Source organism: Artibeus jamaicensis, unplaced genomic scaffold (genome assembly GCF_021234435.1).
Source record: "Artibeus jamaicensis isolate MK-2021 breed Jamaican fruit bat unplaced genomic scaffold, CSHL_Jam_final contig_465, whole genome shotgun sequence".
NCBI classification, from domain to species: Eukaryota; Metazoa; Chordata; class Mammalia; order Chiroptera; family Phyllostomidae; genus Artibeus; species Artibeus jamaicensis.
The window spans coordinates 21313309-21338234 of record NW_026521843.1 but is presented as its reverse complement, the minus strand read 5'-3'; the positions used below and the strand labels follow the sequence as shown (position 1 = coordinate 21338234).

At 46.7% G+C, this 24926-nt stretch overlaps 2 protein-coding genes across 5 annotated transcripts in view; one reads left to right on the top strand and one right to left on the bottom strand.

Moving 5' to 3' along the window:
• Window positions 1-10117, top strand: part of FEZ2 (fasciculation and elongation protein zeta 2) — a 39834-nt gene extending 29717 nt beyond the window's left edge. For 2 of the 4 annotated variants that reach the window (XR_005085251.2, XR_005085249.2), the window contains 4 exons: window positions 1933-2008; window positions 4799-4864; window positions 7161-7301; window positions 8156-10117. Coding sequence is in view for 1 of the 4 variants with exons in the window: in XM_037165395.2 (XP_037021290.1) it covers window positions 1933-2008; window positions 4799-4864; window positions 7161-7177 (159 nt within the window). In the remaining 3 variants the exon portion in view is untranslated. Of the gene's footprint in view, window positions 1-1932; window positions 2009-4798; window positions 4865-7160; window positions 8089-8155 lie in introns of those variants that run through there. The other 2 variants (XR_005085250.2, XM_037165395.2) reach the window with 2 other exon arrangements.
• Window positions 8497-24926, bottom strand: part of CRIM1 (cysteine rich transmembrane BMP regulator 1) — a 178856-nt gene continuing 162426 nt past the window's right edge. Inside the window, exons 14-17 of the mRNA XM_037165394.2 lie at window positions 17757-17951; window positions 14550-14672; window positions 12163-12353; window positions 8497-10906 (exon numbers count right to left, since the gene is read on the bottom strand). Coding sequence (XP_037021289.2) covers window positions 10730-10906; window positions 12163-12353; window positions 14550-14672; window positions 17757-17951 — 686 coding nt within the window. The 3' untranslated portion in view covers window positions 8497-10729. The remainder of the gene's footprint in view (window positions 10907-12162; window positions 12354-14549; window positions 14673-17756; window positions 17952-24926) is intronic.

Here is a 24926-nt window from a genome sequence, read left to right as displayed (position 1 = left end):
ATTAACACAAATATAATTACTTGCATGTATGGGATATATCACTGTGAAAAATAACGAGTATGCTTCTCTAATTCTAAAAGTATAAGAAACAAGATGTCATTTTGGGAAAAGAAAACCAGACATTGATATCTTTTAGATTAGCATTCTAGGTCAAAAATATCCCTAGAGTTTATGTCACCTCCTTTTAAATGATATTTATGTGTTTTAAGGTGTATCATAAAGTCAGCCAGCTCGTTTGTGTATCAAGGCACGAGACATTATTTTTATGAAATCATACATAGATATGAGAACAGCAGTTTGCTTTTTATAACAGTTTTGTTTTATGATTTCAGGAGTATCACAAACGTGAAACACATCCACATTAGTGTGTTTAAAATTACTTTTCACAATTTAAAATTTCCATCCCCAAAACAAAACTCTTCCATTTAGCACTTAAGTGAAGGTTAAGAAAGTACAGGTTATCAAAAGAAGGCTTTTGAGCCTGGGGTTTTTACTGAAGGTAGTTTTGTATTTTTTAAGAGGGGAAATAATATTAAATAATACTTCACTCTGGCATTTACAGTTTATAAAGGAGTTCCATGCAGGGATGGTTGAGGGTTTTTTTGTTTTTTTTTAATTTTTTAAAATTTTGGTGCTTCTTACCCCTCTTGAACCCACAAGATGGCAAAATAACTTCCAAACTGACCTACCACAGGGGAGGAGGGCAGGGAGGCTCGAAGGTGCAGCCAGGAGGCATGCACGCCAAGGGCGGCTTCCTGAGCTGCTCCAGGCTGTGCCACGTGCGTCAGTGGGTCCTGGAGAGGGTGCGCTTCCCGCTCTTCGGGTGTTCTTCTCAAGAAACATTCTCGGTTGTACAACCGAGCATCACCTTGGAGAGGTCTACACCACAAGGGTGGTGGGAAACTAAGTTTCTTGAAGATTGAACAATTCACTTTTTCTACTTTTCTATGGATCCAGTTATTGTTAAGCAATGTCTATCTTGTTTTTTGATTGAGTGGGATAAAAATCACTCAGAAGATTAGGGTTAGAGCTGCAGTGTAGGGCGGGGCTAAGTAGTGGGAGGGGCTGAAGGGATTCCGAGGAAAACCAGCAGGTCTCTAGGTGCGCATGCGCAGCCTGCCCTGAACTGTGAGTTTTTGGGAAGTGGCCGGAATAGGAGAATCTGGACAATGATTTTTAGATTGTGCTTTTATGGGACCTACGTACAGGGCATTACTCTGATACCTGAGGGCCACTACACTAGTGAGCTAGGCAGTTTGTCTTAATTTCAGACCCAAATTTTCATGATTCATTCCCCCTGAGGCCATTCTTGCTCTCACTTTTCTCTTTGCCTTTAATACCTTTAAATATTTATAACTACTTACACAATAACTTAAAAGAACAATAATAATATAATAATAATGATGCACCTCTTGATTATTTGGGTAAATGTGTCTTTGTTAGTATCTGGAAGAAGCTGGTATGTGTTTTTAAAGTTATCAAGTCATTCATGTGACCATTTTGTTCCACCAGAAAAAAATGGTCTCAAATAGAACTATTTGGCTGCTGGGAATTATTTTGTTATACAAAACTGTTATGACTATGTTTTCAGTTAAAATTACTGTTTTAAAAATGTGTTGAAAAATACGTAAGGAGAATGTTAGATGCGACTTCACTATGCAAATGAACAAATTGACCAATCATCCTCAGATGATTTCACTCCTGTGAAATTGTTAGTAACTGAAGGGTGAAGAAGTGGCTCTTTTTGTCGACAGTGGAGCGGATAGAGGTGGGTGAAAAAATGAGCTCCAGCTGGGGCAGTAAGACACCTGGGTTTGTTATGAAGTCGCTCAGGTTTTGTGTTATGAGATAGACCCCTAGCAGCTGTATCTAATTTTTGCAGATTAGGTAACTCAGATTTAAGTGACACTTTTTTTTTTTTTAACTTGGTAGTACTTGACAACAGTTATTCCTTATGAGAAAAAGAATGGACCACCATCTGTTGAAGATCTCCAAATATTAACAAAAAGTGAGTAAAGACATTAAACTTACCTTTTGCTGATTTTAGTTGGCTGACTATGCTACTGGTTTGTTGATCAGCAGTAGTAAATGATGTGTCTCCTCTGCTCTTTTGAGGAGGGAACTATAAATGGTTATGACATCTAACACCAAATCTAGAGCTGATTTATGGTTTTTATTTTTTTAAATTTTTCTGGCTCTTAAATGTACAAGCTGAAATTCTGGGGGAAAATGTAACTTAATTCTCCTTTACCTTTTGCATGTTTGAAAACATTCCCATTTATCAATAAATAAGATGCTTCATGGATCTTATGTAAGTATTCAATGCAGAATAGGAAAGATTTAGGAGAAGTACGGCATGCTTGTGTGTGCACGTGCTGTCTCTCTCTAATGCATGGAGAGCCCCAGGCAGTAGGTACAGGTAAAACATCAATTGGAAGTGATATTTTTAAGAATATTCATTCATTCAGCAAACATTTGATGAAGACTCCTCTGTACCAAGTCATTTTCTGGGCGCTTGGGATACTTTAGTGAACAAAGCAGACAAAAGTACTCTAACAAAAATAATGCGTAAGACTTAACTATACATGATATTGAGTGTCTCTTAGGATCGCCATAAATGGGCCCTGCATTCTGGTTCTGTTCCTGTTGTTTACAGGGACATCCTTGGAAGTCACTTACCCTCTGTTGGTCTCAGTGAAAAATGAGGCTAAAAATAATTGCTCCAGTTACATCAGAGTAAATAAGTTAATGTACAGGGTGGGGCAAAAGTAGGTTTACAGTTGTTGGTGTGGAAAATGACACAATAATTAATAACTATTGACACAAGAATAAACTGTTCCTCATCCTCGTGGCTGTAAACCTACTTTTGCCCCCACGCTGTGTATGTTTCAGCCTTGTTTTTCCCAAAGGGGTTGCATTTGCTGATATTAACGGGGGAGCGTCACAGGAGTGGGTGTTGATGATGCTGTCTGTTCAGTGTTTTGGAAACGAAGGACACGGAGACATGGGCCAGGGGGCACCGGGCAAAAAGTGAGTGTCTTCCCTCCTGGCAGCCTGCCTGCCGGCGACCCGAGGCTTGTGTTCATTCCTGTGGGGACTAGTGCTTGAAAAGCACTTAATACTTAAAGATGGATAAATCAGGTGATGCCAGCCAGCCTGAAATAAAGAATCGAGAGATTAGCTGGGTGGCCAGCCCTCTGATTTTCAGGAGAAACGTAAGAAATTCCGAGTGTCCGAGATCACATGGGGGAACAGCTAATCACGGGGCTGAAGCTCTCTGGGCCCGGTCTGCCTCGCTTCTCATGGTGCTGGGTCTGCGTGGGTGATTTTGTGTAGAAGGGAAAACATCTGAATGTGATTGGAAGCAGAAATCCTGGACGTAGTAGCCTTCTAAGATGGGGATATAAATACCGCCTGAAAGCCAGGGCTTGTGGAGAGACCGTGCCCTCCAGACCAAGGACAGACATTCACTGGTCAAAGTCGTCATAATCCGCATATCAGAAGGTCCTTAGTCTGGTTCTCAGATAATATCTTCATAGTTGGACACAACTTGGAATCTTCGTGTGAGTGAATGTGGCAGGGGGTGGCCAACCTTTTGGTGTCTCTGGGCCACTCATTAAGTACATTGTGACACATAATCATAAAAAGAATCTCATAATGCTTTAAGTAAATTTACGATTTCGTGTTGGGCCCCATTCATGGCCATCTTGGGATGCATGTAGCACGTGGGCGGCAGGCTGGGCCCCGGGCTGTTCGAGAATGTCCACATGAACGTAGTTGTGAGGACAGGGTAGTTGTGAAGACAGTTGATGGAAGGATGCCCTTCACCTTGAAAATCAAAAAGTGGTCATCTCCTGAGAACTCTGGGGAGAACCTGAGCCTCTGCTCCCACCACCTGTAGACGGAAGCCCCGTGGAGACTCAGTGTTTATGGTTATGTAGTAGGTAAAAGCTGCCGGAGGTGCAGTGATAATAGTGATAAGAATTAGAATAATGGTCATGTTAATAATTGTGGGTATTGCTTAGGTAGTATATATTATGTGCCATATATATTCTAGGTCCTTCACATCTGAATTAGTAACTGAATACTCGCCACAGGCCTTGGAGGTGGGTCTGATGATCATTCTCATTTTACTTGGAGAAGGAACGTGGTGTCCTGAGTGGTGAAGTCACTGGCTAGGAAGCAGCAGAGCCGGTTGAAACCCAGGAAGGCTGACCTGACGGCCCCACTGTGTAGCACTGTCATGTGTCTGGGAAAATAGTGCGGCATTTTCCCCAGGACTCGCTGGAGAAAATTTGAGTTGCCAGTCAGTCACTGCAAAGGTGCAGTATTCATTTGTAGGTTATCTGTACCTGGGTGATCTGGATTTTTTTTTTTAACCTTTGCTGAGAGGTACAGTCATCAGACTCCCTGTAGGGTGAGGCCGAGTCACCCGGTTCCTGGGCAGTAGAGCAGGTGGCAGCCTTCCTGGTGCCGCTTCAGGGACATCTGGTTGGTCTGCATTTCGGTCCTTTCTTTAAAAATGTCCAAGAAGCCTCGCAGGTGTGCTCCTTCCATGTAAATGACCAGCTTACTCCTCCTGCCTCCAGTCTGTTAAATCGGGGAAATAACTCACGGGTAACTGTAATATTCTTACCTGAATAAGGACTTAATTCAACTATACTTGAGCATAAAAATAATACTTAGTGTGAATTGATTATACCATAGGGTTACTTATGATTAAGGTTACAGTGATTAAAATTAATGGTATTTCTTAATCTGAATTTAGAATGGTTGCCTTTTCCTTCTTTTATTTCAGTTCTTCGTGCCATGAAAGACGACAGTGAAAAAGTTCCGAGCTTGTTAACCGATTATATACTGAAAGGTGAGTTTTATAATGGCTTATGTGCAGTGGGTGGGGGGTTCTGGCTAGTCAGTAGATGCATTGTCTTGCTAATAGATTAAACATAACTTTCCAAGGCACAGCCTTTACTAATTTTATGTGTGCAGGGTGAGGATATATGGCTTAATTATGCTACCAACATTATAAATTACGTTTGTATAAAATTTAGCTTTTCCTTGAGGTCCTGAGCTGGGAATCATTTCCATGACTGAGTTATAAGCCTGGAGGCAGGGAGTGGAGGAAATATTATGGACATGGTGCCATGATTGTGAGTTTCAGTGCTACCACTGGGCGGGGTTGAGAAGGGAGGTCTCTGCCATCTAGAGGGTGATAGGACGGGGACAGATTAGTGAGGCAGAGGGAAGGAGGGAACAGAGCCAGGAAAAGAGTGGACTTCCATGAACCCAGGATGGTGAAGCATGAGCCATAAATTGTAGGAGCAGGAGCAGGATCAGACAGGATAGGGATAGTGAGGAGGTGGGCGGCTCAGAAGCCGGATCGCCTGCTGTGCTCAGGGAGGGCAAGGTGTGGATGTTAAAGGGGGCACCGAGGAGGACTGTAGTTCTGGGCACAGCCAATAGCCTTCAGTGCAGTTGTTTCTGAAAAGCAGCAGTGATTCAGGTGGCAGCTTTTCAGAGCATCACTCCTGTAGGGTTGGAGCCTCTTTTAAGAGCAACCTCTTCTGGTAACTCTTCTTTTGGGGGGCAGTTCTTAGCTGGACATAAGGAAGGCTGGGATTTCTGAGATGTTTGATAACTAGGATGGGATGTTTCTTCTTCAGGAAGAGGTGATCTTGGTGGTAGACACAGGAGCTTAAAGGGGTGGTACTTAAGTATCACCTGTAGGAGACTTGATGTGGGTGGAGTTAGCCAGCTGGCAGTAGTTAACGGGGTAGAACAGGCATTGCGTTTTTTGTAAGCTGAGTTTTTCTGATAGAAGGCTTTTTCTTATTGTATTCTGAAATTTTTTTTAACATCTGACATCTTTGTTTGCTTTTTGTCGTGCTAGCATTGGTATGAAAGCTGGATTGTTCTGAGGTCTGTTCTTAAGAGATGTGAAACAGGAATGAGGTTAACATAAAGAACATGTCAATTTTTAATTATCGTGTGTCCTCAGGGCCTTGCCGTGAGGGGCTGAGAGGATGAGCTTCTGAACCATTGTTTTATCATGACTTCAGGGAAGAATTTCATGATGCAGAGAACAGAGTGCTCTGGGGGGAAATGATTTTTAATATTTTCCTCTAAAACCTGGGCTGCAGCTGCGAACCTGAACTGCCTGCCTCCGGGAAGCAGCACACGTGCAGCTCTGCTCCCACACGCAGGCTGCCGGCTCCCCTGTGAGCCCAGGTCTGCCTGTCCTGTACCTGCCCCTGCCGAGCTGTGTGTGTTGTGGTTTTGCTCTGTAAGGACTGGGTGGAAAAGGAGCTTGGTTCAGACAAAGGTAGTGGCACTGCAGCCCAAGAATGTGAAGGAAGTGTAATGCCCAGAGGGGTTCAAGTGCATGGGGACGTGAGGATGTGGGGTGATTTCAGTGCAGTTTGCCACCCGTCCTGGAAACCCACAGCCAGCTGATGGTCCTCTCCCTCTGGAATCAGTAGCAGAACATTTGCCTGGAAGGTGGTATTCCTCCAAGGGAGAAAGAACTTGCCTTCCCTTTCCTTGGTGGGCTTTCTCTTCTCATTGTTTTAACACCAGTGACTGTGGCTTGGCTGCCTAAATATGCCACTTTAATGTTAAGGTGCCAGGTAAGAAGTGAAAGAAGGTAGGAAGTGGCCTCATTTGGCCTGAGGAAGATGGTTTGGATGCTGTCTGGGCTGCTTGAGCTTCTCTTGCTCACCCCCCTCATTGCCCGCCTCCAACAGCTGTACCAAAGGCCTGGAAGTTAGGGCCCCAGGGCTGATCCCGGATAGGAACAAAATGTGTGCAGAGACCTGCACCTTTGAGTCTGCCAGGGAGTCTCTCTGCTTTGTTACAAGCCTCATGGTACAGGGCTAACATTATGGGCCTCTGTCTCTAAGTGGTAGGTACCCCAAGAGACATGGCCATTTGGTGTTTCCCTTCTGGGCAATTCTAACACGTGTCTTAAGAGAATGAGTCAGTGGTGGGTGTATAGCATTTTAAAACCTTTTGTTTTTATCTGTTACTATAGATCCATGCATTAATATTTAGTTTTACTTTTGGTGTCTTTATATAGATATAAGATACATATAAAATGAATATGCATCTTACATATGCATATACAAAAGATACATTTCCATGTTTTCTTTTTCTCCCTCTAGTCCTGTGTCCTACATAGGACAGCATCACTTCAGGAGCAGTTCTGCCTTTTGTGGACTACAAGCTAGATTTCCTACAGCATTCCTCTGAACGCTGGCTACGTCGCCTTCCTGCTATTGGGAACTCAGCACACTTGAACTTGGGTTTGTGATTCAGTATTAATAGATCATGCCTTCACTAATTCTTTTATTATGAACCAAGAGGACTATTTTGAAATCGAGGGATGGTTTTTTGTTAAATACTAACACTTATGAACTCTTCAGCTCTGTAGAGTAAGGCGGCGTAGTATTAATCATGCATGCAGTTATATTTTTCATGAACTGACAGTATGCCGATTTCAGTTCTTACGACTTTCTAGATCTCAGCTGCTTTGGAGAACTGGACCAAAGCACTGAGAGATTTATACCATAGCTACTCTCCAGTGATGGCAGAAACCAACATTGGTTTTTATGAGAATTGTCACTATAAACACCACCTCCCAGTATTGTCCAGAGAGCCTGCAACTTAAACTTAGGTCGTTCCCAGAAGTGGTGAAACCAGAATATGTGTTGTCTGGGCTTAATAGTTGTGAACATTGAAACTGGCGGCGAGGACTGGCTTCAGAGGTTGCTGCTTTCTGCCACTGATTGTGTTTTAACCATGACGTTGCCATTTACTTTCAGAATCTTGTGTCATTTTTAACTTAAAACATTTCGTCTCACGTATCTGTGGAGAAGTGTCCTTTTCAAAGGAGTTTATATCCTTAAGGTGCTTAAGCAGCTGTCCTCCGCAGCGCTGCCCACTCCCCGTTACAGTGTCCCCTTCACTCGCGCCCGTGTGTTCCTAAAGTACCAGTTCTAGAAACCGCTGCTCATGGGCCTGTCACTAGTCATGAAACAGTTTTGCCATTTCGGATCAAGTTAATGTCCTTTAATAAATGTTGACACGTGATGTATGCTCGAGAGCTTTATTTTCAGAGTTTTGGGTATAGTTCTTAACACTTTTTCTTCCCTTGCAGTGCTAGCTTCTTCCCCTTACTCTCCCACACACTGTCTGCCACCACAGAGTGCGAGCTGGCCAGACCCTGAGTAGCCTCCTCACGGTAAGGAGGGGGCGGGGGGCCTGTGGGACGCTGTCCGCAGCTGTGGCTGCTGGGACTCTGGCAGGCCGTCGCCCGGACAGACTGACAACCAGAGGACGGTTTCCTTCCTCCTCCCAGATGTGAGTCTTGGAAAGTTAACACTGTGTGAGATTTAAGATTGAAAGTGTTGATTTGTGAGAACCAAACTGCAAACCCTCCCCTTGCAGCCTTGGTTTTCTGAAGAAAACAGAACAAACTGTACGAGAGCACACGCCATGTGCCTGCCATAGATCAGTTTTATTCTTTAGGAAATCATGTTTGTTTTTCTTTTACAAGAGCACAACAGGAACCAAAGTAAAAGAGGAATAGATACAGCACTCAGGATAAATCATATCTTTAAAAATAAAAAAATTTACACCTTGTCCTATATCCTGTTAGTATTTTCATAATATGGCCATGATTGAAAAAACAAAAAGCAAGCATTTACAATTTTTTTGATAAAGACTTTTTATGCCAGGAATGGATTAATTGTCAAAAAATTTTAATAATAATTAGGCTGATGCAAGTCTATTTTGGTAACATATCATTAACAAATTTATTTTGGAAATAGATAAAAATATTGCCCCTTGATAATAAATCTTTTTTTCTTTGATGCAAACAGCTAGAACACCTTTTTTTCTTTTTCTTTTTTGATATTCTAAGACAAAGAAAATGGTTAATCTTCAGATTAATAAATTAGGTCATTATAATAATAAATTAATTTTTTTTAAAGTTCAGCAACCTCTGTCCAAGTATTTACAACAATACTTGAAAGTTCCTTTACAAAACAGAACACATTTTCTTTTCACATTAAGCATACTGGGTATCTGTCTTTCACAAAAGAAAAAAATCAATGCACAAATGGGTAATTAGTATAAAAGTGCTAAGAGCTGTTTGAAAAGTTAACACTATAGTATATAGTCAGTCATATTTGAGGCAAACTACAACAAACTTCCAGCTTATTATGGACAATATTCCAGTAGTTGTTCCAAACAGTTGTTTGAAGGAAAACAGAAAGGAGACCCAGGAGCTGATTTGGTGACGTGCACAGACTGCCACCGGGGGTCCTGGCAGGCGGAGTGAACTGAAAAGCAGCTGAAAGCAAATCCAAACGCGGCAGAGGATTTAGTCAAGGAATGCCTGCTCCGCAGCAGGTGCGGTGCTGCCTGCCCACGTGTGTGCGACACTCTCACACACACACTCACACGTGTATTTCTTCCCCATTCAACTGCAGGTAGGATGAGATTTTTGTGTTTAAAATTTGTAAGTGATCAAAAGCATTGCTATGGAATGCCTGTTTGTCTTTGTTCTGGTTAAAATCTCATAAAAATACATTCAACAGGAAAACATAAATTGTATGTGTATAAATATATATGTTTATATATATTATATACACACGCACACAAATACTTTTGTTTTTTTTGAAGCATAAGATAGTTACATAAATATTCCTATAATTGCTAAAGTTTAAAGAGGCATATTTTTTTTTGAGCTTCAACAAAGGTGCTTGAATAATATACAATTAAAATGAAGTAGTTTCTATTTTGTAGAATCAGTATATAATAAGGAAAAAAATCTCCAAAGTCTTTTTTTAAAAAAAGTTTCTTCTTAAGCTAGAGCTTCAACGAAAACTAGGAACCACCAACGATCTAACAGAACAAAGCAACAACGAACAAGGAAGGACAGCCCCTGGGCGTCCCCTGCCTGCCCCGCTGTCCTCGGAGAAGCTCCAGTGCTCACACCGAGAAAGGACTCTAGGTCCTGTGTGTCTGCTGATTGGCTTGGAAGAAAACGAAAGCAGCAAAAGGTCTAACTGTATCTATTCTTGGTAACCCGCCTGAGAGAAATGCTGCCCTCACACTTCTCTCGCTTCCTCACTGCCTACTGCAGTTGCGACGCTAGGAAAGAAACTGTGGCTTTAGACCTGGGATGGCTATCGAAAGGTTCTGGTGCGCTCACCTGGTAGTTCTAGGTGGTCGTGGCAGCTGGGTCCCAGGGCCTCTTGTGTTTCCTGCTCGCTCAGGCCTGAGCTGTGTGCTGCAACCAGTGCAGTCTTCAGAGCAACAGGAAAAGCTGCCCTCGGGCCTCTGCACCGCACCCGTGTCGCTGGGGGTCGCCCCCGAGCCAAGCTGACCAGTCTGTCTTCCCGACACCACCCGCCCACCCACTCCCCCAACCACACTCACCTGTCCCCACCCCCAAATATCTCTACAGTTATAGCACAAGCAAATATACCTTAGCAACTTCAAAAACTTTGGTTCTAAGAAAACACTTGGTCAGTCATTTTGAGGCAAGGTGGGAATGGTTGGTCTGCAGGCTGCCGGAGACAGAGCCCCTCCCAGTCCGCTCTCCGCGCTGCACGTCAAGTCACAGTCCGATGCCGTCCGCTACGCAAGTGCACAAGTTCTAGTTTACTTTTAAGAGCAGATTTAGTCGCTTCTGTCTTCTACACCTCATCCAGCTGGCCGGCCCTCACACCGTCTGGTAGAAGTTGTCCGCCTGTAGAGGGCTCTGTTTTTGCATGCTGTAGAAGCCACTGAATCTTGCATCTGGTTCAGCAATTCTTAGCATTCTCTGGGTACTGTCACCCTGGACTCGAGCTCCTTTCTTGCAGTCCACAGATACCAGCTGATTATTTAAGGAAGAAGGCTATGCAGTGAGAGGAGGAAAAACCATAAAGAATTAGCTGTTTCATGTTTCAGAAATTAATGCAAACTTAGTACCTAATGCAAGTGGGATAGCAGCTTCACAGAATACTGATGGGCAGACTCTACGTGGTCCTTACATCTGTTCTAGTACCAATGACAGTTTTACGCAGGATGCTGACAAACTGGGGTTAAAGGTGAAATGTCAGTAAGTTATGTCAAATAAAGTGAATGAGGGAATTGAAGGGAAAACAAGACTGGCAAGGTGAATGACCTCGCCCTTTTCAAATCCTTAAAGGGCAAGTACCCAGGACGGCTGAAGAATGGGCGAGAGTTACCAGACAGGCAGATTTTCAGAGAACCAGGCACTTCTGAATCACTCAGGCCGTGTAACAGTCCGTGTCTAATACCCCCATGCACTTTATCGGTGGGTCTGTTTCCTGCTCGGCCCCGGATCCCGACCCGGCTTGTGCCCAACACACAGGCCCAGTGCTGGTTTGTCCACAGAAAATCAGAGGCAGGACGAAACATCTGCTGGGATTTACAGGGAAGGCTCATCTAGATGGTAAATCGGACAAAATAATTCAGGCTGTTTTCTATCCTTAACGTTGTGTGGTTTTTCTTAGGAAAAAACTAAATGCAAAAGGTGGAATCGGGGTTGGAAAGCGCCACGATTTATTTCCTTCAATGAAAGTAAATTTTCTTGCCTTTTAGAACAGTCAGACTTGACCACAGATACTCTTTCTCCCCCAGCATGAGCTCTGCCTTGTCTAGTGCCGCCTTCCGCGGTCGCTCCATCTTTTGCTCCCTCCCCTCCCCCCGCTGCCCCTGGACGTGTCTCCGGGCCCCTGGACTCCGTGTCCTCACAGTCGGCTGGCCCTCTTCTTGCCTCTCCGAGTATCATCAACCTCCCCTTACGGTTTCTTTCCTCTCCCAGTTCTAAGTTGATAAGGTCACTGAGAAACACCAGATGACTAGCTTTTAATGTCTTATATAACTAATGACTTAGAAATCAATCCAGAGCAAATTGGGTCTGTGAAATGTCAGGTTTCGTTAACCAGTGGATGATGGGTAACTCCAATGACTGACCCAGCCCTGGGCCAGTCCTAGAGGTCAGATTGCTTCAGCCTGGTGTGTACCTGAGGCTCTGAAGAGCTAAGTAAAAATTTCACTGGCTCGTATAAAAGATATCAGACAATTTAAGCATGTAAGCTCCGCTAGTTTGATCAAGACAAGAGACAAACTTTTTCAGGATGCTACCTTAGTTGGTGTTCGATACCAGCAAAGCAGGGGTATCCACTGTTTCTTCTGGTTGATGAAGAGGAATGCTATTATAATAGAGAGGCCCAGGATGACGGGGACCGCCACCGAGACGATGCTGTCGAGCGAGGAGTCCTCGGCTGGGTGCCGCCTGTTGTTTTCTCCGTAATCCACCTGGAGGTGACCCATTTCTGGGGGAAAAAAAGATTGTGAATATTTAATATCTATACCAGACTTTTTAAATTACATTGCAAAGAGGAGTCAGCAGCCTGGTTTCATTGCATCACAGTACAGTAGGCTAGAATAGGGCTGAAATCAATCCAGTGTTGATCTGGAGAGGGCAGACTCAGAGATGGGGGTGAACGAGGAACTGTGACCAGCAGGGGGTTGGCAGCTGCACAGGAAGATGCTGCTTGTAGTTAAGAAAGTATGAAAATTCTTATGGGGTAGTAAAATATTTTTATTAATATTAACTTATTAGCTTCTAGCTTTTTAAAGCAAAAATATTAGTTCTGCTTACTTGCAAGTAGATTAAAGTATATTCTTTGTCTTACTAGGGTAATAGCTAAGACTAATTACTAGTGTAATAGTAAGCTAGAATCAAGAGCTTGGTCTTTCGGTTGGTATTCTGGTTTACCGAGCTGTTAGCAAAATTCTTTCTGTCCTTTTGTCGTCATTTTTGCAATGACTGGCAGACAGAGGAACACACCCTGGAAGTGTCCTTACTTTTATTTCCTTTCAAATAAACCACTGTAGTCACAATGTCTGAATGAATCGGAGACCAGGTTAGTGAAAGGCACAGGATACACACAGTCAAAAGCAGTTGCTCCTAAATTGTTCTGGAAACTCAGCTCATGAAGTAGCACAGCTTTGTGATATTCAGAATGTCGAAAGCTTAAAAACTCCGGTTTTTATGAGTATGCTTCTGTGTATATGTAGGGGGGGGTGGTATAGATGGTAATATTTCATAAATGGGAGAGAAAAAAAACAGGAACGTATTTATCAGCATCAAGAAAAATGCCAGAGGTAAAAATAACCAGTGAATTCAGGCTTTAAATATACAACTAATAAAAGAATGACTTTTTGGCTTACCACATTCCAAATGACATTAGAAATGGTTTTCGGAATATGTGTCATACAAGAAGATTTTTAAAAAATAAATGAAGGAAAATCGTGAGAGGAAAAAGAGACTTCAGCTAAGGTCTGTTTACAAAACACAGTCCTTCTGTTTGGATGGTAAAAGCCATAAAATTTACCTCTGAACTTTCCTAGTAGCCAAAGCAAAACATGGAAATAAAGTATCACTGGTAAGATCCACAATGTCTCTAAGATTAAAACCAGTTTGTTACTTAGGAGAAGCATGAATGTCCCTGCTATTGGCACATGAGAAAGCTTCCCCTCAGGGTCCAGAGATAGAGTACTATGTAACACACAGACCCTCGGCACGTTACAATAAATGAGGCTAAATCTTGTGGCCAAAGCCTGGCCTGGAGAACAGTGCGCACAGACTGACCACGAGTATCTACTGACCGATGAAGGTAAACACAGCGCTCAAGCCTCATGCAGCAGTTATGCACGGAGCCAAGACACTGTCCAGGAGCCTGGATCCCAGGTTATCTGGTGTGATCTAAGCACAGCACTTAGGATAGTAGCGTAACAGACCATTCCTCTCTCAAGCAATGAACATCGCTTCTTCCAGAAACATAACAACTGTGTGGCAATGATTTTGGAAGTGTCCTCAGAGTAGACAGGAGCCAGTATTGGGTCCTGGCTAAAAGCGAGATTACACTATTTTGATCAAGAGATTGGTTTTCAAAGGGAAGGCAATACTGACAAATGCTGCTTTCCTTTAGTACTTAACTGTTGAGAGACAGAATAGCATCTCTATTATGCACAGCTGAAAGGGCAGAGCAAGAAACAGAGAAAGCATGGAATAAACGTGGTGAGAGAAGAAACTAACACGTAATCCAACTCTCACGGAGTGGAAACTACCCAGAATTAGGGGGCAGTCTCAGGCATATGCTCACAGATGCATATGCGAACCCAAAGGGACAGCGAATATTTGGTTGTTACTCTACTTACCGGGTTTATTCACATACATAAATATTGGTGAGAGCTTAGAAATTCCACTGAGGACAAGGAACATATTTTGTTCCATCATCACTAAGTCTCTGGACACTCGGGGCCGGAAGTCCAGTGGCCTGCAGACTGACTTTATCATTCGGGTTGTAAATATGTTACAGCCAACCCTGTCACCTCTAAAGTGGTTACTTGAACTTTAGCACTCCATTTAAAAAGTTACTAAAGGCATTTTAAAAATTAAAGCAACAACAAAACAAAGTAGGGCCTACACAAGACCGGACTGCTCCCAGTTGCCGGGCACTCACCTCTGGGGAGGTGGACGACGTCATTTTCACTGGGCGTGGGCCACGGGGGAACCAGCACGTCAGCCTCTCCACGGTGGTTCATTTTGTCGATGGGCACGTTGGTTGGTTCTGGGACATACATTTCTGAAAGATGGGGACATTTTCCGTCAGAGATGATGGAGTGGCCGCTTACCGTTAACTTTTGTCTCCACATCCAAATGGATGGTGCGTTCAGTCCAACACGGTCTGTCCTGGGACGTGAAAGATGCAGTTTCCCCATTTATGTCACTGCACCTGGAGTCACCGGCTTTGCCCGGGTGGGGAACGCGTTCTTTTTAAAAAGTCCTTTTTTTTATTGTTGTTCAGTTGTCCCCATTTTCCCTCCATTGCTCTCCCTTTATAACTATTTAAAAGAAGATGAAGAGAGAGTTTTCTTCTCTACCAGAGTCAGATACTCTGGTCTAATTTTGTGCATATTATAGGACTGGCTGAAATGGAAGGATTCCTTTTACTTTCTATCAGCTAAATAAATACTCTACCACCGTAACCACTCTTGCTCTTGGGGAGTCCTTTGCCCGACACAGCAGGTGGGAGTCGAAGTGCCTCCCACCCTGCATGCCTTTCTCGGCCCGTCCCTTGCAGTCTCTGTAACTGGTAACGAACTGCGGACCTCAGAAGCTGCTGCCTGAGTCAAGTCTTAAAGGTCTGCTATGTTACCACTGAACTGTGCAGACTGGGAACTGACCTTCAGTGACGATATTTTCAATCCTACAGGCCCTTTGATCAACAACAAACTACATACAACGTGACACAAAACCCGAGGAGCCGGGGTCCCTGGGCTCAGTCCGGGCTCTTGGTGCTTCTCCGTCTACACTCCCCCCCTTGGGTGATGCTGTCCAGTCTCAAGGTTTAGGCCACCTATGGCTGACAGCTTTCAAAGTTACAGTTAGATTCCCAGTCTCTCTCCTGAAATTAGATAAAACGTTCACTATTTCTTATTGGATTTCAAAGTAGAAATGCCCCAAACTGAACTTATTTTACCCTAGAGATACAACTCCATGGTTTATTAGTCCAAAACATAGTCGTCCTTGGCTCTTCTCTTCCCAACGTCCAATTCAAATCCTATCAAGTCTGCCCTTACAATGCAGTGAGAATTGCCCCCCCCAACTACTGCCCTGGTCCGAGCCATGGTTCTCTCCCCAGAATTACTGGAGAGCCTCCTCTCTCTGCTTCCACCCCTGCCCTCTGCAGCCACGGTCCATGCTCAGCCCAGCACCAAGAAATTCCAGGGAAAAGTCACATCACACCCTCCTCTGCTCAAAACCCTGGAGGCAAAGTTTCCATCTCAGCAAACTAGGATCAGCTGTGAGATGGTGTTTTGGCCTCTGGCTGCCTGCCTGCTCCGCCCTTGTGCCCGTCCCTGCTCCGCCCTTGTGGCCGTCCCTGCTCCGGGGCCAGTCCCCACAGGCCTCCAACATGCTGGGCGTGTTCCCACCCCAGGGCTTCTTCCTGCCCTACCTAGAGAGTTCTGTCTCTTCCTCACAATTTCTGTGATATTTTTTAATGTCCTCTTGGCAGTGAGACATTCCTGGACTAGCGTATATAAAACAGAACAATCTCCACCTCCCCCGGCCCCGGTCTGGCTGTGTTTCCTCCGCAGCCCGGACCCGCACCTGTGTGCTATCTAGTCACCGGTGACGTGTTTGCTGCTGCTCTTCCCCTGTGAAAACGCAAGCTCTGTGCGGACTCTGCCGCACTGCGGTCTCCCCAGTGCCTGGGACAGAGCTCGTGCGTGGGGGGCACTGAATAAACCTTTGCTGAATAGGGAAGGTCAAGTTTTCACCGTTTATATTGTAAACAGCATATTACTAGGAAAACTCACAAAGCCTGTGAAACAGGTGACCTGTACTAGGTGTAACAACTCCAGTGAGAACTACATCTTCCCCCCTCATCCTTCTCATTGAAGACACTCCAGGACTCCACTTTCCCCCAGGTGCACACTGAGTGATAAGACTTCACAGGAGTGACCCTCTGACTCTCAGTCTACCCCTTCTACAAGGCCAACGAGGCTCAAACATAAGAACTCCCCAACTGAAGGCTCTGTTGAGGGGCTGGGCTTCTGACCTGGCACAATACCCCACCCTCTTTAGGGCACAAAGGGGCATTTTTAGAAGAGCTCAATTAGGACTGGTCTGCGCAGCGCCTAAACACGAGGCGGACGTGTGCGGAACTCGGTGGAACTGCGTTTAACGGCGCCCGTTTCACAGCTGCATGGTGTCGGTGCACCAGCTGGCCTGACTCCTGGCTCAGTGAGTTGCATGCAGCAAGATTCTCTAATATAACGCTGCCGAGAAACACAAGAATGGAGGTGGAGACGCAGAGGCTCCTGGCTGACTGTGGACCTCAGCAGGCCCTCAGGTGAGCCCTGTCCTCGGCCTGTGTGGGCCGCACTGCCTGTGAAGTCTCTGCTCAGGGCTCTGTCTGGAACCCTGCCTGGCTCAGGCCCTGCACTGCTGGGACTAGGAGCACTGTTTTCATGTGGGAGACGTAGACGTGGACACGAGAGGAGAGCCTGGGGGGGGGGAGGATCTGGGCAGCTGTGGGGCATCAGGCTGGAAACTAGGAGGTGAACTACTGAGCTTTCACGAAGGGCGGGAAGGAGGTGGGGAAAGCCGTGGGCGTGCAGGGTGGGGGTGGGGGGTCCACGACAGCCAACTGGCGGCACGCTCAGCGGTCACTCGCTACGTGGAAGGGATGCAACGTTCAGCGGAGGGCTTGGCAGAAGGCCACAGGGAATGGCATGGCTACCGCTGGAGTTGAGCTGAAAAAAGACTGAGCCGCACCATACTCTTTAGATACAGGTCTTCCATGTTTGTTCTGATATATACCTTGTATTTCCTTCCATGTCTGACCTTGAACCATTTCACGAGGCTGGTTCAACACTGCACTAACTCTGTGGTGCTTGGGTACGGCAGGTGTTGTTAATGCACCGTTACACCCACGAGACCTGACTGCCACTGCTGCTTAGAGAATGCAAAATCAGGCCTTCACCTTGCCGGTCCTTGGTCCCCCCTCCCCCCATGTCTCTGTACGGGGAGACTTCAGCTGGGCGGACACACTGCTGAGCCGCACGAACTCCTGGATGGGTGGGTGGGAGAGGCTCTGAGTCTGCTCTGGGCTCGTCTTCGATTCACAGCCCAACACGCGGCGGGACAGGGGCTCAGCTACCTGGACATATCGGGCAGCAGCTCCCTTCCACGTTGATGGGCTCCGAGCAGGGCAGCGGGGGGCAGCTGACGGTGGAGCAGAGGGTCTGGCCCTGCAGGCAGTAGCAGTGCGTGCAGCTGTCGATGTCCCAGCGCTCCTCGTCCGCGTAGGCCTTGTCCCCGAAGCGGCACACCACCTTCTTCGCGATGGTGTCTTCTGGGGAGAGAATGGCACACGACGGCTGATGGGACGCGACGAAGCACAACACCTCGTCGCATTGAGACACAATGGGGAACCGCTCTGTGCGGTCCCCAGGAAGTGCCATCCTGCGGCCTGGACCCGCCCGGGGTCTGGGAGGCTACCCCAGGGCGGCGGCTGTCACCACCAGCTGGGAAAGGTACCCACTGGGTAAGGGCCATCAGACTGTCACCACAGAATAACAGCTGTTGAATAAACCACATGAAAAAAAAACTAAAACCGAAATCCAAGTACGTAAGAGACATGTTCAGAGGTTTTGTTCTGTCTGGAAAGAGATTTTTTTAAAAAAAGTCTGTCTATGTATAAGTATGTTTAAGGAAACAAAGAATTTCCTACTTTCAGTTAATCTTTCTTTGTAAATGATTCAGGGGAGTTTTAAGGAATGACAATGGCATGTCCCAGCAGGGGACCTGCCCGGCTTAGAGCGAGAATCAGAGTTGATATAACCGTTTCCTTCCTTTTCCAGTGATGCTGGGTGGACTTCCTTCTCATCAACAAAGATAAACTTACCTTAAAAACAATCTCATGTCATTTCAATCTATTTGCAGTAATACATGGTTTTTGAGAACAATATATTTTTAAGAGCTACTTCTATGCATGGGAATTTACAGCTTAAAACTTTCTGCTCCTCCTCGCTCCTCCATTTTCCGGGCACACTCATTTTCTCCCTCGTCCAAGATTTCCTTCCAAGTTCCCTCCTCTGTGACTCAGCACCTGCCCCTGGTTTACCTGATCTCACTGACTAACCAGTAGTCACATTTCCTTTAGAGTTCAAGAACAAAGGCTCGCAGAGAGGCCCAAGTGACCAGCAAGGCAGAAATGGGGCAAACCAGTGGAGAAACATGGTGGCGGGGGTGGGGGTGGGGTGGGGTGGTGGTGGCCGGGCAGCACTTTGTCACTGGACAGGCCAATGACTGGATGACTCCTCCTAATTTTGGGAAGTTTTCCTGCTCAGATTCCAAAGACACTTCCACTCGGCACCGGTCACTAGAAAGTGGAAAACTACACAGGAGTCTGGAAGGAAAGTTCTTTAAGGAGTGTGTCCAGGGGTCAGGGTTCTCCCCAGGAGGCCTCTGGGAAGCTGTGCAGGGAAGAGTATTCATCACCCAGACACAAAGCACGGAACCCAGGCTGCGTGAGGTGGGTGTGGCGCCCCGAGCCAGGTCCTCGGCAGCCCCAAACCCTGCAGCAAAGCGTGCCGAGGCTGTTGGAAGCCCCTCTCTGTGAATTCTAAGCACAAAGCTCTGCCTTGAACTTTCCTAGAGGAGGCTCCCAGACAGACACGCTTGCCGATCTGCCTTGCATGTCAGCATTCTTTTCTCACCAACAACTCGGGCACAGGCATGTTACCCAGCAGCGCTGACAGCGAACTGTCACTGCCGCGTTCTGTGTTCCCTTCGACGTCTGTTTCCCAGTGTTTTCCCCACGATTCCTCTCATTACTGCTGCCTGAGGCTCAATCACGGAAAGTCCTAGTTATAAACAGAAATCCTTCTCAGTGGCGATTGAACAACACATTTTACTGTACTTGTAAAATGTTCCACCGAAAGTTTTCTGGTGCACTGATTCTTAAGCTTGAAAACTCAATTAGAGGTTTTCAGACCAACTCACGAGACACGTGTTGGCTAATAGGAGTCCCCGGGGGGTCGACTTCATTCAGGTTCCCAAATGTTCACACCATGTGGCTGAGTAAAAACCAATGAATGAACCTAACTCATGCAATATTCTGACTTACAGCCAACATGTCACTGAGGATGCTGGATTCACCATCAAATCTAGAGTCTATCATGCAGAGAATTCTTTATGCGAGAAAGCCTTTCTTTCTAAAGCAATACTACTGATTTTGGGTAGAGCTCGGCGAGGCCACAAGACCCAGGAGCCCCACAAGCCCCATGACCACCAGCTCCCTCATAGCTGACCTCCCTAAAGACGGAAGGTCGGAGGAGGCTGGCAGGAGGCAGGAGCAACACCAGGTGGTTCTGAAAGAAGGATGCAGGGGCCCCATCCTGCTGAAGAGAACAAGCGTCCTCTGAGCATCCTGGCATCGGTGCTGGGCTCCAGAGTGCCAGGGGTTCAGCCTCACGGACACGCGATAAAGTAGGGCCATCCTCCCTGCTCTTGGGGAAACTAGGGTTACAGAGCAGAAATAACCAGGTGTAAACACACCAGTGCAAAGTGCGACCTGCACAGACCCCTGGCTCCACCTGACAACGAGGCCCAGGAACCTTGCTCTGAACTTCACCTAAGGGCTCCCTTTCTGCCTTCCCTCCTCACGTGGTCTCAGGTGTGCCTGGGCCTCGTTGGGGGAGCAGACAACTTTTCGTCTACACAACATTTTCAGGGAAAGGCCAAGCCAGATCCAGCAGGCTGCCTTGGGGTGGGCCATGGAGCAGCGGACATGCCACGTCAGGGCCAGAGGCCTGGGGTCGGAGATGTCGGTCTGCAGTGAGACAGGAATGGAAAAACGCTCCCCCTGTCGCTGGCGGGGGGGGGGGGGTTCTCCGTTACCTCCACAGCTGATTGGTCTGAATCACAGTGTTGCAACCTTTCCTAGTGATAGGGCTTGTTTCTGCAAACACACCTTCAGACAAAGCCACACGGAAGATGTCGGCAGGTCGCCACTCCACTGACATTTCACGTAAAATAAATGGAGGATCCTTTTATTAAAACCCTGGCTCATCTTTTCCAGGCCCAGGTTCCATTAGATTCTAATTAATTAGATTTTAGTTAGTAAGGCTTTACAGAACTCTTTCTGCTTTTGACTAAATGTCACCTGAAAGGCAAGATGTAAACAGACGCCTGAAAGCCCAGGATGGATTTCGGAGGACAGATGGACCTCGGTGTGCCTGGTCCTTGCTCACACGCTCATTTCTTTCCCGGATGTACTACTTCCTCCCAGGGCACACCGGGTTCATCTGAGAAAGCTGTCAGGAAGTTTCAGACACTCCTCTGTTTACAGGGAGACCGGGTGGCTACTCTGTGTAATTTGAGGTTCTGAATAAGAAATTCATAATGCCGCTGCAGTCTTTGGGGGAAACAGCGTAAGGTGATCGAAAGCACCTCTAGAAGTGCTGGAAGCACTCGGGCTGAGGAGGGGCGTAGAAAGAGACACGTCGGAAATATCCAACTAGGACTGATCTATGATTAAGACTGAACGGTTGCCATCTGGCTCCCGAGTGGTGCTGCTGGACTTACATTTACCACTCCAACTGGCTTGCTGACACTGGCAATGATATTGGTTCTATTCTTTAATCCCTAATAATAACCAAAACTTCCTCCGACTGAGTGCCTTGTGTGTGCTGGGCACTGTGCTAAGCAAGCGTTTCACATGTGTCAAGTTCATCTGATCTCGAGGCCCGAAGGGACAGGGTCTTATTCCAATTCCGCAGAAAGCCCAGGGCCAGAGAGGTTATATTACGTGCCTGAGATGCATGGCTTGGAAGTGGCAAGGCCAGGACAGAAACTCGAGTGGGCTGACCTGGGGGGGCGCGCGCACATTCCTGGGCAGGGCTCTGGGCCACACAACACATGCTGTTGCGGCTCCGACTCTGGAAAGTGGGCACTTGGTTTTCCTCCCCTTTGTATTTGCTGGGCCTTAAGGTCTTTGTCTTCAAAGGTGAATTCCCTTCCCACTGACGCATCACAAACCTGGCCTACCAAGGAGCAGAGATAAGGAAGTGGTTACTGAGACTGAAGGGCCTTCCCAGGCCCATCTCTCAGAGCCCTCTCTGTCTTTAAGAGGGGACTGTTTCAAGGAAAACAGAAGGCAGGACACGGATATAATAAGGCTTATTTGAAAAAGCAAACACTGTTGTTTACTTGTGTGCAGTCACACACCCTGACAGATGTGACCCTCCTCTGAGCAGTCACTGTAGAGGGCTACGAACATTCCAATGACACCGCTGTGCTGCACACGGCTTTGGGGCTTCCTTTCCCCCATGGCATTCAGAGGCACAGTTGAAGACATGCAAGGAAGACGGTTACTATTTTATGGCCACCCCTTGGTTTACATCAGCTTTGGAATTTGGTTGAGCTCTGGGGTCTCGATCTTATCCATCAGATTTGGCTTGAAATAGCCTTTGGCTTCTTTCTTTACCAAGTTCCTGCTAAGAAATGGGGGCTTGCTTTTGCAACCAAGTCCACAGGGTGTGGGAGCCTGGACTGCCTATGCCTGCGGCTACTTCAGCAGAGCTCATCCCGCAGGTATTTAGACACTGTTCCCCTTCTGCGATCAAAGAGAAGCAGCGTTCTCTTGCGTCATCTGGGGCTACAGTGAAAATACCCAATGTCTCACAGGGGTGGAGTTTGGAGAATTCACGTGGGTTTTTCCCCTTTTCATCTCCCTCAGTTCCAGTTGGTAGGAAAGGGGATGAAAAAAGGCAAGGGCTTGAAATGCTAACTGCTTTCAGGCTGACCTCTCCCTGACGGCTCACCCTTCTCTCAAGATAAGACACCCTGACATGCTATTCAAGTTGGACTGTGCTTTTACTCATGAACTATTTTACTAATTATACTACAAAGCTATAACACCCGGGAAAACCCAGTCTCTAGGTTTTGCTCCTCTGTGAAGATACAATTCAGGCTTCTGGGAATCACTGCTGGGGTAGCTGCAGCCCTGCCCGGAATCTGACCCCCATGAGGGGTCGACATTAGGCCTTGAAAGGGAAGCATGTCCAGGTTCTCCTCTCTCCTCTGGGCAGGAACGTAAAAACCACACTCCCCTGGAACCTGTGTTATAGTCGGACTTTTCCCTGTCTGCCAGGAGACAGCCTGCTTGCACAGACACCCCAGGTTCTAAATCTGGCAGTGCTGGTCATGGAGTCGGCATCCTGGCGGAGGGCTAACTAACTTCCGGGAGGAAGGCAGGCAGCTTTAGCGACTGCATCAGTTCTCTCAAGTCTCCAGTGTACTATTCTGAGTCCTGAAAAGTAACTGACTCTGGGATCTCAGTGGCCAAGAAACTAAAGGCAGTTCCTAACGCTCAGAGTAAGTCCTGCTGCAAAATAACCCGGTGCAGGGGTGGTGCGGGCAGCCGGGCCCCTCTGCAGGGGGTCATGGAACGCAGCGCTCCAACGGGCCTTGCAGGGTGGAGTCTCTGCCTTCGGGGAGATGCTTCTAGACCAGGTCCGAAGAGATGAGCCACATGTTTTGAAAAGATGTGCGAACTGCTGGCCCTGCTAACAACATAATACTTCCATTTGGTTTCTTCAGTTTGAGATTCGAGGGATTAAAAGAAATCCTTTACGCCAGTAGAGAAAGGTGCCAGGTGCACTATGGGTAGCGTGAGATTTGGGAAAGGGCATGGAAAAAGCAGCCAGGTCTCCCCAGTGACCCGGCTGACTGAGGTCGGCAGGGGTCACTTGTAAGAATTTGGGCTTATAAGCGGACCAGTCCATCACAGTGCTCTCTCTCTCTCACCCCCGGGAAGGCACAGAATGCTTCCATCTCCTTATATTTTACTTTCTTAATTGACAAGACACTGAAATCCCTGGCCTGTGACCCCATCTTCATTTCTGTATCTCAAGTCGAGACTAAACATAATGTGTGTGCCTCCTGCTTGCTAAACCATTTACTTTTTTGACATAAAGAGGAGACGGACAGAAACTGTGACAAGTCAGAAATGCAGTAAATAACATGCAGGTTGCTAAGAGGCACGCGGAGGCCGCAGGCACAGGGGAGGGCGGCCGGCCCCCTGCGCTGCCGGCCCCCTGCGCTGCCGGCCCCCTGCGCTGCCGGCCCCCTGCGCTGCCGCGGACCGTGAGAGAACACGAAACTGTAACTCGACTGCGATCGTGCCCAGAGAGATCTAATACACAGTAATGCTATCATAACGATTTAAGGATTTGACAAAAAATGCAAAAAATGTTCATTGATTTAACTCAAGATTCGAGTACTTTAATAACCTTTAGCTTCTAATAAATGAAACAACTGCTCTTAATTCATTTTTATGAAAACAAAGAACTGAGACAAGGTTGCCGGGAAGGCCAACTCCCGTCTCCATGCAACGCCTTGCGCGCTGTCGGAACAGACCTGACCGTGGCCTCCAGACTTTGCTTGGAGATGATGCTCACTTTCTTTCATTCTACCTGCTTCTTGGGATGGGAGTCTGGGTGTATCTACAACACAAGTCCTATCAAACTGCTAAACATAGTGATTTCTGGCTGGTTCTTACTGTATGTAAAGAAGACAATCTCTCAAAGACCTGAATCCTTATATTAAGCATCAGGTATGGGGTAATCCAGCACTTTAAGGACGAAAGTTCAAGAAGACATTCTATTTCCAACTTTAAATGAGGTCTCACTTCTCATAAGGCCTGTGACCCGAGGCCTGTAGGTTCATGGAGCTGAGACACAGAGACCGTTTTGAGAACACGTCCTGCTGTCTGAAAGGCAGGCGGGGACGCTCACAGTGGAAGATCGAGGCGGCCCGAATCAGCAGGAGAACGTGCCATTTTTCTCTAGGGCCTACAGGAAGCTTCCTGGGTGAGAGTCGAGTACAGATGCTTGTCCAGAAAACCTTGGGGTGTCTGTGCCTACAGGTGACATTTCATCGTGTCGCAGCCACGAGCTGTTGGAATGCTCTGCCAGCCCCTGGAGGGTCTGGGGGTGGACCTCCCTCCCAGCTGATTACATTTCCTCGGCAGACACCGAATCCTCCCAGAGGGGGCTTTTCCCAACTTTGAGGGGGGTCTGATCGGGGTCTGCCTCTGGGCAGGAGTAAGGGAAAGGCACCTGCCTGATGAGTTCCCCGGAAGCAATGTCAGTCTCCCTTCTGGGCAACAGAACTGTTTCAGATAAGACAAGTTCGCCAGAACAACTCGAGCTTCTGCTTACACAGCTGAGGGCCTGAAAAGGATCCTGAGAGCTGCTTATGGAATGAGCGAGACGAGATGCTTCCTAGGGTGGAGGTGGAGACCTCCACAAACGGAAATCGA